Source organism: Poecilia reticulata, linkage group LG23 (genome assembly GCF_000633615.1).
Source record: "Poecilia reticulata strain Guanapo linkage group LG23, Guppy_female_1.0+MT, whole genome shotgun sequence".
In the NCBI taxonomy this organism is placed as follows: domain Eukaryota; kingdom Metazoa; phylum Chordata; class Actinopteri; order Cyprinodontiformes; family Poeciliidae; genus Poecilia; species Poecilia reticulata.
Window position 1 is genome coordinate 643,533 of NC_024353.1, and position 16,023 is coordinate 659,555.

The 16,023-nt window shown below is 37.8% G+C and overlaps 1 protein-coding gene across 12 annotated transcripts in view; it reads right to left on the reverse strand.

Moving 5' to 3' along the window:
• The window catches only part of magi2a (membrane associated guanylate kinase, WW and PDZ domain containing 2a), a 246,390-nt gene that overhangs the window by 12,684 nt on the left and 217,683 nt on the right, over window positions 1-16,023 (reverse strand). For 9 of the 12 annotated variants that reach the window (XM_008400375.2, XM_008400369.2, XM_017302739.1 and 6 more), the window contains 8 exons: window positions 13,713-13,754; window positions 12,597-12,712; window positions 11,375-11,567; window positions 8,085-8,342; window positions 6,295-6,480; window positions 5,277-5,493; window positions 3,714-3,918; window positions 2,216-2,368 (listed from right to left, as the gene is read on the reverse strand). In XM_008400375.2, the coding sequence (XP_008398597.1) occupies window positions 2,216-2,368; window positions 3,714-3,918; window positions 5,277-5,493; window positions 6,295-6,480; window positions 8,085-8,342; window positions 11,375-11,567; window positions 12,597-12,712; window positions 13,713-13,754 (1,370 nt within the window). The remainder of the gene's footprint in view (window positions 1-2,215; window positions 2,369-3,713; window positions 3,919-5,276; window positions 5,494-6,294; window positions 6,481-8,084; window positions 8,343-11,374; window positions 11,568-12,596; window positions 12,713-13,712; window positions 13,755-16,023) is intronic. The other 3 variants (XM_008400370.2, XM_008400379.2, XM_017302738.1) reach the window with 2 other exon arrangements.

Below are 16,023 nucleotides of genomic sequence, written 5' to 3' on the forward strand. Positions count from 1 at the left end.
GAGGAAAACTTACAATAAGCAGTTTTTCTTAAACTGATTTACCAAACATTTGCATTTAACTTTAGGCTGATGGCCCAAAGTGTAACAGTTGTAAAACATACATGAGAAGGAAGCAGAGGGTTGAATTGGTTGACGGAGAAAAAGCTGCAGACGAAGAAAAATGTCACTGAGATCTTTCAGTTTGAAAATGAATAAAAACCGTTTGTAGGCTCACTGTGAGTGAACCACAGTGTCCCAGTATTAATAAATAAAAAAACATGCAATAATGATAAACGAAAGTTAAAACAAAATGGCGGCCTTTTGTGCAAAATTCACATTTTGCACGTTTTTGTACTTCCATTTGGGTCTCTGCTGCTTCTGAAAACAGAAGCTGACTGCTTAAAAATAAACAACAAAAAAACCACCCAGATGTTTTTTGGTGTCATATTCTACAGGTTGCGGTTACCTAGCAACTTCAGCCAAGCCCAGTCCCGTTACCTAGCAACCTCAGCGGAGCTCCAGGACATTTGGACAGCTGGTTTTACCACTGTATGCGCTGACAAGTCTTTTGTTGTTGACTTGCCATCCAGAAACCACTTGCTGCTTTCTTGTTGGTTGTGCAGGAGACTCCACTTTTGCTTTTCGAAGATGTAGGGTTATATAATTGCACATCTGAGTGTCAATGTTGAGCTGGGGGCGTGGCTAGCTGCAGCTTACTTGGATTTAAAGTGACAAGAGACCCTACATCATTTCATTCCGACTTTGTGCAAAAATGTAATGAACATGTTATGTTTAATAAATAATAAGCTGTTCAAGTCTTCATCTTGAAGACGATGGATTTCCCCAGATTGGTGCTAAACTGCCACTTTTTTAGGTATTTTTCAAGAAAACTCCAGACTCTTGCTCAATGCAGTGCATATTCCCATATGATGGTATTTCACAGCAGCTTGTGAGCTGACTTTAAGTAGCTCCCCAAAGGGATTCCTCCCTCTCCGCTGGCCTACCTCCCTCCAGGCTCGCTGGTCTGTGTTGACTGCAGCATCCAGGACGCAGAGTAATACCTCCCCTGGGGGCATTTTGCACACATTATCTTTGACAGGTTCATTACAGATAAGCAATGTAGATCATACCGGGGCCATCAGCCCAAAGCGTAAAAGTTGTAAAACATACAAGAAAAGGAAGCAGAGAGCAGAGGCTTGAGTTGGTTGACAGATGGAGAAAAAGCTGCAGACGAAGTTTTAATGTATTTCGGTTGCAGTAAATCAGAAAATGTCCAAACTGGAGATGGAGCCTGATAAGTCAATATAACAGCTGTTGTTTTTTTTTAGGGTTTTTCTGGCATTGTAAACTCCGTGCTACTTTGAACACTGCAAAATCACAAAATCTTAATTACTTTTGCTCTAGTTTCTAGTGAAAATTATCTTAGTACACTGGAAAAAAGACAAAACGTACAAGTAACTTTGCAGCAAGATATAAAAGTTTAAGTAAATCATTTCTTCATATTGATAAAAAAAGGTGAAATAAGTGAAATAATCTGCCAGTAGAACAAGAAATTTTCACTTATAAAATGGGAAAACTACTTTTTTTTATAAAAAATGGCAGATTATTTTACTTACAGCTAGTACTTATTAATCAATATTAAGGAATTATTTACTTAAAACAAATTTCTATTTCTTACTGAAAATGAAAAACAACCCAGTCACTAAAAAAACTTAAATAAGTTAATGTTTTTTGGTGCTACATTCCACAGGCACAACGCCGTTACCTAGCAACCCCAGTCCCGTTACCTAGCAACCCCAGCCGAACTTCCGGAACATTCGGTCAGCTAGCTTAACCGCTGCATGCGCTGTACAATGGAAAGTTAGTTTTGCCTTACTTCAAGGATACCAAGATATTTGCACTTGAAACTAGACCAAAAGTACTTGGTAAAATTTTGTGTTTTTTTGAAGTGAGGTACTTTGGAAACTCATAAGCTGAGCTAAGTATGATCACATGTAGCGGAGAGAAGAGTTTTAGAAACATGGGAGGAGAAAAATCCGGAGGTTTTAATACGACGTGAGAAAAAAGTTGCTGCAGCAGCTTTGATAGCATCGCACAATTACTCTGAGTGACCGCCATGTAATCCAGATGGATAGAAAGCAGCTTAACCTTTAAAGAGGGAGTTACAGCTTTGTCAAACGACTCGAATAATAATAATAATAAATAATAAAATAAAATAAAAAATCATCAAGCTTACCCTCATCCTCCCGTTGCGGATGGCCGGTCCGTCCTCCGCCAGCCGGAGGACAAACAGGTCCATCTTGTACTCCCGCCCTCCTCGGATGCTGAAACCGAAGCCCTTCACGCTTTTTTCCAGCTCCACTGTGAAATAGTCGAAGTCCTGCGAAAGCTGAAACGAGCCCCCGTCACACACGGTGGATTTAGTTCTGTGTTTGTTTATAAATGTGATGAAACAGACGGAAATACTCAGAGGAATTTGAGAATGACAGATGAGAAAATGTTAGGAAACAATTAAAACCTGTAGGGCTGCAGGTAACGATTAATCAATTGTTCTGGTGATTAATCGGTTAAGCAGCTCTACAGATTATTCATTTAATCACTCAAGTCTTTTTCTACAATATTAAAATACATTAAAAGATGAAAACCTGTTTCAAGGAAACATTTTATCGCCTAAAATGCAGTAACATAGCATTCTTTTAGTGAATTTGAACAACGTGGAGCAAAAGCTATGCCATATTTGAAGAGTTTTGACTAAAACATATTCACAGGCAAAAGCATTTTGTATCTTAAAAGCAAAATGTCAATATGTTTTGTACAGTTTTGTGTTGATTAGTGTTCTGAAAAATACCTTTTGAGTCCGTATCTCACTTAACGATTAATCGATTACTAAATGCCGATTATTTCAATAACCGATTCACCACGATTAATCATTTCAGCCCTAAAACTTGTGAATAAAATCTGCTCTACCCAAAATGCTCAAGTGACAGTTTTAGCTTCACTTAGTTCAAATTCTGTTAAAACTATTAAGCACCTTTTGCAATCCAAATATTAATTGGTTAATACATAAATTAGTCAAGAGATAAAGCCCTACATTGTACTAAAGTTAAACCAAACAGAAAAAAACTGAGCTTTTATGCCGATGTTAAAAGTATTTCTTGCTATAGATCAATAAATAAATAAATTAATCAGATTTATTTGTGTCACTCATTTCAGCAACAAGGCATTTTGAAGCGCTTTCAATCATAAAAACACAAAAATACAAAGTAATAGAAATTAACAATTTAAACATCCCATTTTCTGATGTTATATCGGTTTAAACGATTAATCGTCAGAATAATCGATTAATCGATAACTACAATACTTGTTAGATGCATTCTTTGCAACAAATTATCAAACGTATATTAAAGGAATGGTTTGTTATTGCATTCTATGTAAATATATTTTCTTATTTCAAAATGAACTGAATTATTTGTTTAGTTGTGTCTTTTAAAGTATTTCCATTATTGTATAAAGAGGCTTAATGGTTAAATGACAGAATATGACAATGATTTAAAATTATTAATTCACAGAATAATCTTTAGTTAATGTCCTAATTAATGATAATCAACAGGGGTTTTCATTAAAAATGCAAAAGTTAAACATTAATAAACTGATCTTTTAGTGGTGATTGTCTGGAACAAGGCAATCATAAATCCAGTATAGGGGAGAAGATAAAACCGTTTTTGCCTTCTTACCTGAACCGGAGGCATCCTGTAGTCTGGGATGGCGAACGGCCTGTAGTCCAGCAGCGGCGGATGTCTGTAGTCCAGCGTGGGCGGCTGCCTGTAGTCCGCCACAGGAGGGTGCCGGTAATCCACCGGTGGCTGCCGGTAATCCGTGAAAGGAGGCTGTCTGATGTCTGGTTTAACGTCTTGTCTGGCCTTCACCTCAGATCTGTAACTAACAGACACCCCAGACTGAAGGCAGACCTCTGAGGAAATAGATAATGCTTATTTCTGACAGAAACCAGAAAAAAAAAGACTGGATTCAGGAAATTAAGTGTTTTCCCACAGCAAAAATCCCATAAAATGTTAATAAAAATATATCAATGACAGTGACGGTTTAGGACTTTGTAATTCTTAGTTAAATATTTAACCCATCTTTTTAAAGAAGCAATACATCCACCATAAATGATTTAGTAGTCTCTAAAAGTAAAGTGATGTTAAAAAGCAAAAGACAGAGTGTGATGGAGAGTGAAGGCGACATTTAAAATGGCAAAAAAGAGAAAATATATAGAACAGCATAAGGAAAGATAAAATGTCTGCATTTAAATCCAATGCTCACATTTTGCTGTATGGAACCAGATATTTACATACACATTGAATACTTGACATTCCGATTATGACCAGATATACTTCAATATAAACAGCAGAAACTGTTTCCGCATTACAACAGAAGCCATTTTCTACAGTCTTCCTTATTTCCAGCCTTGGAGTAAAAGCCAGTTGGTAACAAGGAACATAAATGGTTTTCCTGGATTGGCTGCTTTCCAAACACCAACCAAAAGCATGTCAAGTAGCATTGTGTCCACAAATATGTTAGTCTGCGAATAGGTGAGGATACAGTGCAAAAATAAAGTCCAAAAGAAAATGTGTGTCCTAATTACAATATTTCTGTCCAGAGGAATGGGTCAAAATTCCAGAAAACTTACTTAAGATGCTTGATTAGGACTGCAAATAATGTTAGTTGTCAATTATTCTATTTATTTATCTGATGATTAATCGATTAATTGAATAAAAATCGTCACATTCTGCATATTTGTCAGCTAAGCCTTTTTCATACATTAGAAATGACTAAAATATTGAAAGAAACAAATATTTTACAGAATATTACAGGTGAAGCTAAACTGTACCACTTCAGAAGTTTTTTGGAAAACATAGATTCAGACAAGGTATTGTTATTATTATTTCTTAAATGCAAGAAGTATAAATTTCGGTACAATTTTGACTTAATTGCTGCTCTGAGAATGTTGCTCTTCCAGCAATTTGCCTTTTTTCAGAGTCTGTATACTAACGTTAACCATTAATTGATTACTAAATTAGTCGAGGATTATTTCAAGAATCAATTAATCATGATTAATCGTTTCAACCCTTAGCTTATGGAAAGACACCAACAACATCTGACCCAATCATACAGCTTAAAACATCATTCATATCGGAAAATTAGCTAATCAAAGTATCTGATTTCAACTATATTCATAGAAGCCCAGCTTAGAAATATGCATTAAAAATGTTTTACAATCTGGAATATTTTTCTACCTGCTGTCGTGGGTGTAGGTCTGAGGAGGAAGAACAGGAAGTTGGGTCACAGGGCTGTGATGGGGAGCTGGGTTGGGCTGAGCAGCAGAGGGGTGAGGTTCTACTGGCGCTGGGTTGGACTGGGAGGCTGCAGCGTTGGGCTGGACCTTTGGGCTGTGCTGTTGAGCCATGGGGCTCTGCTTCTCTGAGGCCGTCGCCGACGGAGGGTTGCTGAGCTCTGCGAATAAAAAAAAGACAATTTGAGAAAATACTGTAATACATTACGGCGTATCAAAGCCAGGCTAAAAAAAATTAATAAATAAAATTATGAGGATAAAGTCATAGTAACACAAGTATAAAGTTGTAATGTTAGGAGAACTCTGAAGTCTTACAACTGCGGTAAAATGTTGAGTATTTTGTGAAATTGTACTTTGTTTTTTGGTTTTACAAATAACAAAAAACTTAATCTGTTAATATGTCCTGTCACTTTAAATCCAAACAAGCTGTTGCTGGCTACGACCCACAACCCGACGTTTACACTCGCACGTGAAAATGGCAGCAAACAGATGCGCAATTATAAAATCATACATCTTTGAAAAGCACAACTGGAGCCTCCTGTACAACCAACAAGAAAGCAGCAAGTGGTTTCAATCAACAACAAAACGGTTGTCTTTTCCAGCAGCCATTGTACAGCGCATACAGCGGTAAAACTAGCTGACCAAGGGTGCTGGAGTTCTGCTTTGGTTGCTAGGTAACAGGCAGAACTCTACTGTGGTTGTTAGGTAACAGGCTGGCTTCTCTGATTTGTGACTTGACATTTGGAAGGTTTTGGAATGGGTCATTTTCCAGGCACCAAAAAAATATGATTACCTTAAAAAAAAGCTGAGTGGTTATTTTAAGCAGTTGGGTTGTTTTTAGAAACAGTCGAGACCCAAACGGAAGTAGAAAAACATACGTGTGAATTTAGCATAACACTAAAAGACAGTACACAGTTCTTTACAGGAGAACATTTCCTGAATGTGTGTTGATGTTTTCTTACCTTCCTGTGGGATGATCCTCAGAGTGACACTCAGGCCGGCGTCCTTGATCAGCTTGACGATGTCGGCGTGCGGCATGCTGACGATGGACTGGCCGTTGACCGCCAGGATCCGGTCTCCCACCTTCAGCTTCCCGCTGCGGTCGGCCGGGCTGCCCTCAATGATCCGGCCGATTTTGTGGGGCACAGCTGTTGGGTTTGGATGCAGGTGAGTATGTAGCCGAAAGGACTGCTCCCGTCTCTGCCAGCAGGAACTTCACCGCCTGAATGAGTGAGCGTGGCTCTGCCTCGCTCATTTTGCCTTTCACTGCAAGCTTACGTAAGAAATCCGGGATATTTTCATGCATGTGGGCGAAGCGCTGATGCTCGCAGCAGCCGGGTGAAGATGTGTGTGACTGACATGCGGTGGGAGGGTTTGGATTATTGATGAGCGAGACGGAGACCTGCTTCATTTTTATTCAGCCGGAACCAAATTCCCGAAGTTCTCCGACCTCTAGGCACATTTTACAATATGAAAGTTTACCATGAATTTACAGCAGCATGGATCCTGGACAAACCAAAAACTTAAAGAAAGTACGGCTGCAACCAACAATTATTTTCATAATCAATTATTCTATCGATTATTCGGACCATTAGTTGATTAATCGGATAGAAAAATTAGGCAGATTTTTCATTTAACCTCTGCAGTTTATCTTATACAATATTAGAAATACATTAAACGATGCAAATAAAAAAAATTACATTTATTTTTTAAATAAAAAAAATATTTTAATGTCTAAAATGCAATAACAGAAAATTCGTTTAGGGAACTCTTGGTCAATGGTAAATTGATTAACTAATTTTTGCATTTTCCAATTAATGGATGCTAAAATATCCATTTTAGAAGTTGTGGGTAAAACATATTTAAAAAGGTTGTTTTTTTTATTTTAAATGCAGAATGTGTATGTTTTTGTTAATTACTGCTCTGACTGTGTTGTTCCTTCTGAAAATTGCCTTTTAAAAGTCTGAACACACCAGTTAATGATTAATCGATTGCTAAATTAGTTGGTGATTATTTCAATAATCTATTCAATACAATTAATCTAATTAATCGCTTCGTACCCGAGTCTGTATACTCCAGTTAGCGATTAATCGAGGTAAATTAGTTGGCCATGACTTTAATAACCACTTCAATATGGTTAATCGTTTCATGAATCGAGAAGTCTGAGACTGTCTACTCTAGTTAACAATAAATTGATTCAACACAATTCATCCGATTAATCATCTTATGCCTGCCGGTGTATACTCCAGTTAACGATTAATCAATTACTAAACTAGTCAAAGACTATTTCAATAATCAATTCAACACAATTAACCAATCATTTCATGTCACATATGTGAGTCTGTATGCTTCAGTTAAGGATTAATTGATTGCTAAATTAGTTGACTATGATTTCATCAATTCAACAAGATTAATCGTTTCATCCCACATGAGGAGTTTGAGCCTGTAGTTGTATTTAAGTCTGCGATTAATCATTTTAGCTCAACAAGGAAGGAGCTAAATGAACAGAGGACATTCGCTCTGCATTCATAGATTAAAGTGTTCCCTCAAGGTAGTCCAACAAAAGAAAAGATATTTCTGTGGATTTTAGCCAAATGCTGTTATTTTATTGGGTCCTTTGATGCCTTCCAGATTATTTCAGCAGTTTAAAATCTAAAGCTTTAAATTTTAGTGAACTTTAGTATTTTTCATATTTCAAGGGCTGGGAACTCCGGGAAGTTAAATAAGAACATAAAACCGTAACTGGACTCACTGTTGGTTGCAGCCGTTTCGGGCCGGTTGAGCGAGCTGATGATGACGAAGCCGAAGCCTTCGCTCTCCTTCCTGCTGATCGTGACGTCACTTGGCTTCGCGTTGGCGGCGGACGTCCCGTCTGACGCAGCGGAGGCGTTGCCCGGGCCGCTGTTGGCAGCCTGGCCGGTGCTGTTTGCGTACGTGTAGTCGCTGTGAGGCGAGCTGTGCTGCGTGGAGGCGGAGCCTGGACTGCGGCTGTTTTCTGGACACGACTCACCTGCAGGGGGCGGTAGAGATCTTAATTTGTTTAATGATTAATCACAATCCACGACAAGATGACACTTTAATAACGTAAATTCCCTTTCTAATAAATAAAATTACTTTAAATTACTGGATAGATTTCAGAAAAGTAAGTAAATTTTTATTTGTAAAATGTTTTGGAAATTCTTTCTGTTCACCAATAGCGCTGAAACGAACAATTATTTCAGCTTGTGATTATTCTGACGATTAATCTGACCATAAAAACTTATTTTTTTAATTGAACCACTTAGGCTTATTTCATACAATATTAGAAATACATAAGGAAATGAACATTTTACAAAATTTGAGCCAGATGAAGCTAAAACTATGACACTTGAGATCAAAAATAGATTAATCATGATTAATTCGATTAATCATTTCAGCCCTCCACTACATACAGTGATAAACAAAAATAGTTTTTAAAAATAAAGCTCAGAAAGTCTCAACAAAGTAACAGCCAGCTAGAGAAGAGGTTTGCGAACTTTACGGCATTTCTGCTTTTTGTTTCTGGTCCTACTAAATTTTTTTCTTGTTTTTAAAAATCCTGTTTGAAATAAATAAATCAAATAAAAAGAGGATGGCTCTTTTTTCTTGTGGGATGAAAAATGATGCAAAAACACAACAAAACAAAACAAAAAACCACATAATCTCCAACAAGCAGATTTAAAATCATATTGGTACACCTGCATTTCCATATTTAAAAACATTAGTTAGTTCTTTATCAGAGTCTCCTAATGGCCATCAGGCTTTGAAAGCTGTTTGTTCTACCCCAGAAAATGTAGCTATTATGTTGCAAGTAATGGACAGGATGAGTTTCATCAAGACTTTTCCAGTCGTAAACACCGCCCACATGTTGAATCGCCCTCTTTTCCCAACCAGTGTGGAAAGAGTTCTCGTGAAAAGGAAAATAATGGCCAAAAATGTGCAAAATCTGGAGTAGTGGGTGGAGGCCGGGTGCAGAGAGCAAAGTCTGACACTTGGTAAAGTGCCGGTGGGAGTCAGACGATTAGATTGGAAGTTGGGGTCAGAGAAGAGGTCAGGCATGAGTGAGACGGCAGCTTTTGGTGGGAAGAGATTGGCAGGGAGGGCGAGTGGAGTGGGACGGGTTGAGCTGGTGAGAAGAGCGCGTGCGTGTTTGTGGGAAGGTGTTGAAGATGAGATCGGAGGAGGACAGGCCGACTCAGACTCGGAGCTAAAGAGGTTTTAGGAATCAGAGAGAAGTGTTTGTTTTAGGGCGGAAGTGTGATTTAGGCTTTTTTTATTTAAAAAGGCGCCTTGTTATGCAAAATTCACATTTTGGACGTTTTTATTTTTCTTCCGTTTGGGTCGCAACTGCTTAAAAAAAACAACAGTTTTTTTGGTCATAACTTAATGTGTTTTGGTGTCTGGAAAACAAACGGTTTCAAAAATATTCTAATTGTTGAGCCACATTCAGCTGGCAATGTGCCGTTACCTAGCAACCCTTGTGAAGCTCAGCTGTTACCTAGCAACCCAGGGGAGAGATTTTTAATTCTGCTTAAATAAAGATAATTTATATTAATAAAACAAAGTGCAGTTCCAGCACATTTGGTCAGCTGGTTTTACTGCTGCATTCGGTGTACAATGGCTGCTGGAAAAGACAAGTGTTCTGCTGTTGACCTACCATCCAGATCCACCTACTGCATTATTGTTGGTTGTGCAAGAGGCTCTACTAATGCTTTTTAAAGATGTGTTTTTGTATAATTGTGCATCTGTTTGCAGCCATCTGTATGTGTGAGTGTAAATGTTGAGTTGAAGAAGCAGCTTATTTGGATTTAAAGCGACAGAGACCATAAAACAGCTCATTCTGAAAGGAGCTCAAAATAAGCAAGAACTGTCTAGAACAGTGGTTCTTAACCTTTCTTGAGGTACCGAACCCATCAGATTCATATGCACATTCACTGAACCCTTCTGTAGTGATAAATAAAATATGTTTTTTTCCCCCCAATTTCAAGACATAGGGGTGACCCAACTAGACTCTGGTTGGGTCACTCCAAGATCACCAAGTCTTCTTAAAAGGTAGAGTCTCTGAGAACAGTTCTTCAAAATATAGTCAGTGTTTTCAGCAAAGCTGAGCTGACTGTCCAGGAACGACCCAAGGTATTTAAAATGTGCCACAGTTTCAACAGGTTGACCATCGAGAGAAACTGGAACCACTTTAAGGTCTTGTTTAGATCATTTAATTAGCTCTATATTCTTAAGAGAATTAAAAATTAATAATAAATAATACAGACTTTGCGGTATTCTGATTTAGTAATGTAATTATATTAGTTGTGTTACCACCCCCACGCCACTAGAGGCAGTAACAACCCCGAAAAGATGCGATTAAGGAGCAGATTTAGAAGTACACTGAAAGCTACAGATTTGGTAAAAACTGTGAGTTTTGCTGAAGTTAATAAAGACACAAGTTCAAATCCATGCTGAGAGTGGAGCTCCTTCAATCAGGGCTCCTCCGCAGCTCTGATTGGCTAAGCAATGTAACGTGATCCTCTGATTGGCTAARTAATGTAACGTGATCCTCTGCAGCAAGTGATAGCAAAGTGGGGCGTCATCACGACTTTACACAAGTTATTTAATGTGTCTTTACCTCCACGGCAGAGGCTCTGCCGAACCCCTGGGGTTCGATCGAACCCAGGTTAAGAACCACTGGTCTAGAAGGTCTGGGTGATAAATTGATTTTATCAAAAAATTAACTGCATCTAAACATCTGAAATAAAATTATTTCTTTACTGGCTGAAAGAAAACTTTAGTCTTTGCACCTCAAGTCTATTTCTCTGTGATAATCTTCTAAATTTCAAATAGCCCTAAAATGTTGTTAGTGCACACAGCACTTGTGGTAAAGAACTGGTAAAGAACTTGTTTGGTTTCCATGTATTTTGTATTATTTTAAAGCGCAGAATCCTTACTTTCAGAATCTGTTAGTGACTGAAAAGGTTTGAGAAATAACAGGCAGAGGAAGAGAAGAAGCTGTAAAGCCGTCCAGCTCTTTACCTCCGGCCTGCGTCCTCCTCCTGATGACCAGGTTGACTTGTCCGTTGCGCCCCGCCGCGTGCATCAGGTCGATGACGTATCTGTGCGCCTTCCCCACCACTGGGATCCCGTCCACGAACAGCAGCTCGTCTCCTGGCCGTAATCGCCCGTCTAGATCTGCTGGACTCTTCTCTATGATGGCTCCAATAAGAATCTGTTCATTTTGTTCCATGACACCGGGAGTTAAATGAATGGATTCTTGGCATTATGTTGAAATGAGTAGATGGTAGAGTGATTGTTATTCAGTAATAAAGTATTAGTTTTCTAAACTTGCATACAGTGCCTTTGAACTTTTTCACATTTTATTGCGATATTAGTGACAGACTAATACAAAACAGCACATAATCCGTCTACTTTACGCCGATACTCAAGAGTAGCTACATGGAAACATTCGCATTCGGGCAAGTCGTAATCAATAATCCAATGTTACTACTGGCGGAAACAACAAAGAAGACAACAGGAAGTGGTAGGAGGATGTTTTTCAATTAAACTTTTTCACATGTGATTTTAATTGCGCTTCTTATTTAATGTAAAATGTCCCGTTTATATCAACAAAACTTTGCAAACATCTCTGGTGAAAACACAACCAGTAAAATCCATTCAAACCAAGTGGGCCAACTAAAACAATAGAGTCCAACTGAGTGGAGTTTAATCTCAGTAGCATAAAAATACCGTCTGCTGCAAACTGAGGGCCATTTTGGCACACTGGAAAACCTTAAGCGTTTTATTTTTATTGCACTATACTAAAGTTATTGTCTTAATATGTTTATATAAAGTACACAAAAATACTTTTTTACTCATAAAAGTATGTTCAAGTAGTGCTACTCTTACTTAAGCACAATTTTAGGGTTCTCTACCGAACTGAGTAGTGCTGGATAGAAATTCAAACCATCATTTTCAGATGTTTTATTTTGAAAACCATATTTCCTTTTCATTTATATGTTATTTGTTTAAGTCTGTCAAAAAAAAATCCCAATAAATGTCACTACAGTTGGTGGTTGTAATGTGGCAAAATGTGAGAAAGTTTCTTTAAGTCACTGTATGTTGTGGGGATCCCATCAATAGCAAGCCAGCACTCTCTCAGGGCTAAAGGTCAGGGGTCAGGGGTTAGGGACACACAGTGGGAGTGGAGTGGATTAGAGAGTAGAAAATGACAGGGTTTCACACCCATCGCCATACGAGCCTTCTCACGTGTCTCCACACTCACAGGCTGCCCGGCCTCATCACCGCCCAGCACCCGAAAGCCAAACCCAGACTTCTGTCTGCGCAGGTGAACCTCGATGTCCTGGTACTCTGCTCCTTTAACCAAAGAAAAAAACACGTTAAATCATGTCTCTGGGGGCAGCTTTGTAACTGAAGCGTTACTGTAACCCATTCTTTCAGTAACAACCTAATAACATTGCAAAAACAAACACCAAGAGTAATAAAAAAGGGTCAGACAAACGCACTATTCATAAAATATAAACTGTTAAAATTAGCTAACAGACAGTTATAACCTTGTTTAAAGGAAAAAATAATTTCTTCCTAGAAAATATTCAAATGTTTTTCTTAAATAAGGGAAAAATGTGAATTTAAAACTTTAAAATGAACAAGAAATGTTTTTGTATATACAAGGAATTATTCAAATAAACAGTTTAAAACATCATTTAAGAAGATGTTTTATCATTTTAATCTATTCACACATCCACAAATTAATGTTTACACTCACACGTAAAAATGGCTGCAAACTGATGCGCAATTACACAACTTAACATCTTTGAAAAGCAGAAGTGGAGCCTCCTGTACAACAAACAAGAATGCAGCAAGTGGCTTCTGGATGGTAAGTCAACAAAAAACACTTGTCTTTTCCAGCAGCCATTGTAAAGTGGTAAAACCAGCTGACCAAACGTGCTGGAACTCAACTTGGGTTGCTAGGTGACGGGCTGAGGTTGCTAGGTAACGGCGCAATGTGGATAAGTGCAAAGTTACATTAAATCCAGACTAAAAACCCACCTGTTTAGTTGCTTTTTCCATTATGCACATTTTGGTGCATAATGGAAATTTGTTTTTTCAGTTGTTGATTTTTGTGTTTCTCTGAACTAAAACTCTTTGAACTGCCTTGTTGCACATTTTATTAATCGACTGAAGTGACTTAACATTTTGAAACAGCTCACTTTTCAGACACCAAAAAGCATTAATTGATTGCCAAAAACTGGCTGCGTGGTTTTTTTGAAGCAAGGGAGAATCAAATGGAAGTACAAAAACATGGCATTTTGTGTAATACGTCCCATTTAAGAATACACACAGAGATTATATTTACCAGTAGAGTCCACAGGAAAAACGGTTCTTGGTTGAACAGGTTCTGGGCAAAAAGAGAAAGAGAACCAAAGCAATGAGACAGAGACATCCACAAACAGATGCTCCCATATAATCCCGAACTCCGCCGTCAGCACTAATGTCATCGCAGAATCTCAGCATCATCCATAAAGTCAGGAAATGCTTACAGAGAGTAATACAGCTCTTCATTATTTACAACGCAAGGTGGAATGTAAGCACTGATCTGCAGTCAGGGGCGTCACGCTAAGCCGCGATCCGCAAAGCGCCGGGGCAAACCCGGCCACAGACAAGAGGCTGCGAATGAAAAATTTATTCCAATTGTATCCGTTTTAATCATAGCGGCGCTCTGCTGGGACTCGGCAGGGATGATGAGAGACGAGAACCTGACACAGATGTTACCCCACCAACAGGATTACCAGAAAACAAACGGTTTACAACCAGAAAAACCCCCAGAAGGTATCGTAAATATAAAATACAGGAGAACAATTCTCACCTCATTTGTGTTTTTGATTGCTAAAACAGGCTAGAACAAGTTTAAAAGCTAAAATGAGAGAATATACACTGCAAAAACACAAAATGTATTCTAGAGCATATATGTAGGAATATACTGTGGGAAAATGTCTTGTTATAAGTGAAATAATCTGCCAGTGGAACTAGCACTTTTTCATCAATATTAAGGAATGTTTGACTTGTAACAAGTCAAAAAGTTACCTGTAAGCTAGTTGTATGTTATTGCAACAGTGCAAAGACATTTGCACGGGAAAAGTACGATTTTGTGTTTTTGAAGTGTATATTTATTCCTTTTAGCCAAGTAAGGATTTACACACACTGTAAAGTACCTCTGTCAAGCTTCCAAGTAAAATAGTCATAAAAACCTTAATTTTAGCTCAGAGATGACACAACCACCACAGCATTAATTTTAAAACATAAAAAGGAGATTTAATAATTAATCCACCTCACTTCTAGCAGTTTTTAAAAACCAGCATCAAAAAGATACCATGTCAGATCACAGGAGCTGCTTCTCCACACATTTTTAAGGCGACACACAAAACTACCACAAGTGTTTCTTCCTGCATTTTCCCACCATATTTATTTAGAATATTTTTGAGAAGCTAAATCAAATCAATCTGTTAAGTTAAAATCTTACTTGTAGATCTACAAAAGCATGAAATCCTTGTGAAATAGTCTCTCTACGTAGACACACATAATATGCTTTGTACTGCTTATAACTCCTACAGGACAAAAATATATATGATGATATTGCAACAAGAAAATTACCTTTTTAGTATATTACAAGTCAGAGAGTTATGTTACTGCTGTACTGTATATTTTAGGTGTGGAAGAGATCAACTGTGTTTATTCATGGATGCGTTTCTGCAGAACCGTTTGTCAAAATGAAATGAAGAGATTTCCACAAAAACACCACGATGCATTACATTTTACAAGCAACCCGGCTACAGTTAAAATTACACATTTTAAAGTGAATTAAACTGATTAAAAAGCTGTAATACAAACAAAACAGCAAACCATCTATATGTCAATATATAAAAAAAAGCTACAATCCAAATAAACGCCTCCATGAAAACATTCATGTTCATTCGTGAAGCAAACACTAGAGATGAGTTCATGAGGTTAGCCAGCAGGACAAAAATACATGGTGACAAAATATTAAAAACGCTTCGTCTCATCCAGCCCACAAAGTCAAAAAATGTCACCTTCATCCACTGATGGTTTTTCTTCCTGTTTTCTTTTCTTTTTCATTTTTTCAGGGCTACTAATGTGCCATTAAACTTCGTTTGGTTCCTCTAGCTACCAGGAAAAAAACTTGCTAACAAAACATAACAAAACAAAAAAGATTCAACATCCTCCTTTTCTCCAAACCACAATGCAAAAATTTATTTTTCTTTCTCCATTTCCTTTTTATTCTGTTTTTCTGTGTCACTAGCAAGCCCGACAAATAAAAAAACTAATTTGCTAGCAAAACAAAATAGATGCTACCCTTCCACTTAGCCAGCCCACAACACCAACAAATACATCACTTTTTTCCACTGATTGCTTTTCTTCTTCTATTTTCTTTTTATTCTGCTTTTCTGGGTCACTAAATTGTTACTAAACTTCTTTTGGTTCCTTTAGCTAAAGATGCTACCCTTCCTCTTATCCAGCCCACAATGCCAAAAAATATAAAGCTTTTATCCACTGATTGTTTTTTTTCCCTGCATTTTCTTATGATTTTGTTTTTGTTGGGTCATAATGCACATTACAACTCAGAATGTGCAGTTTAATGTATCAGTAAA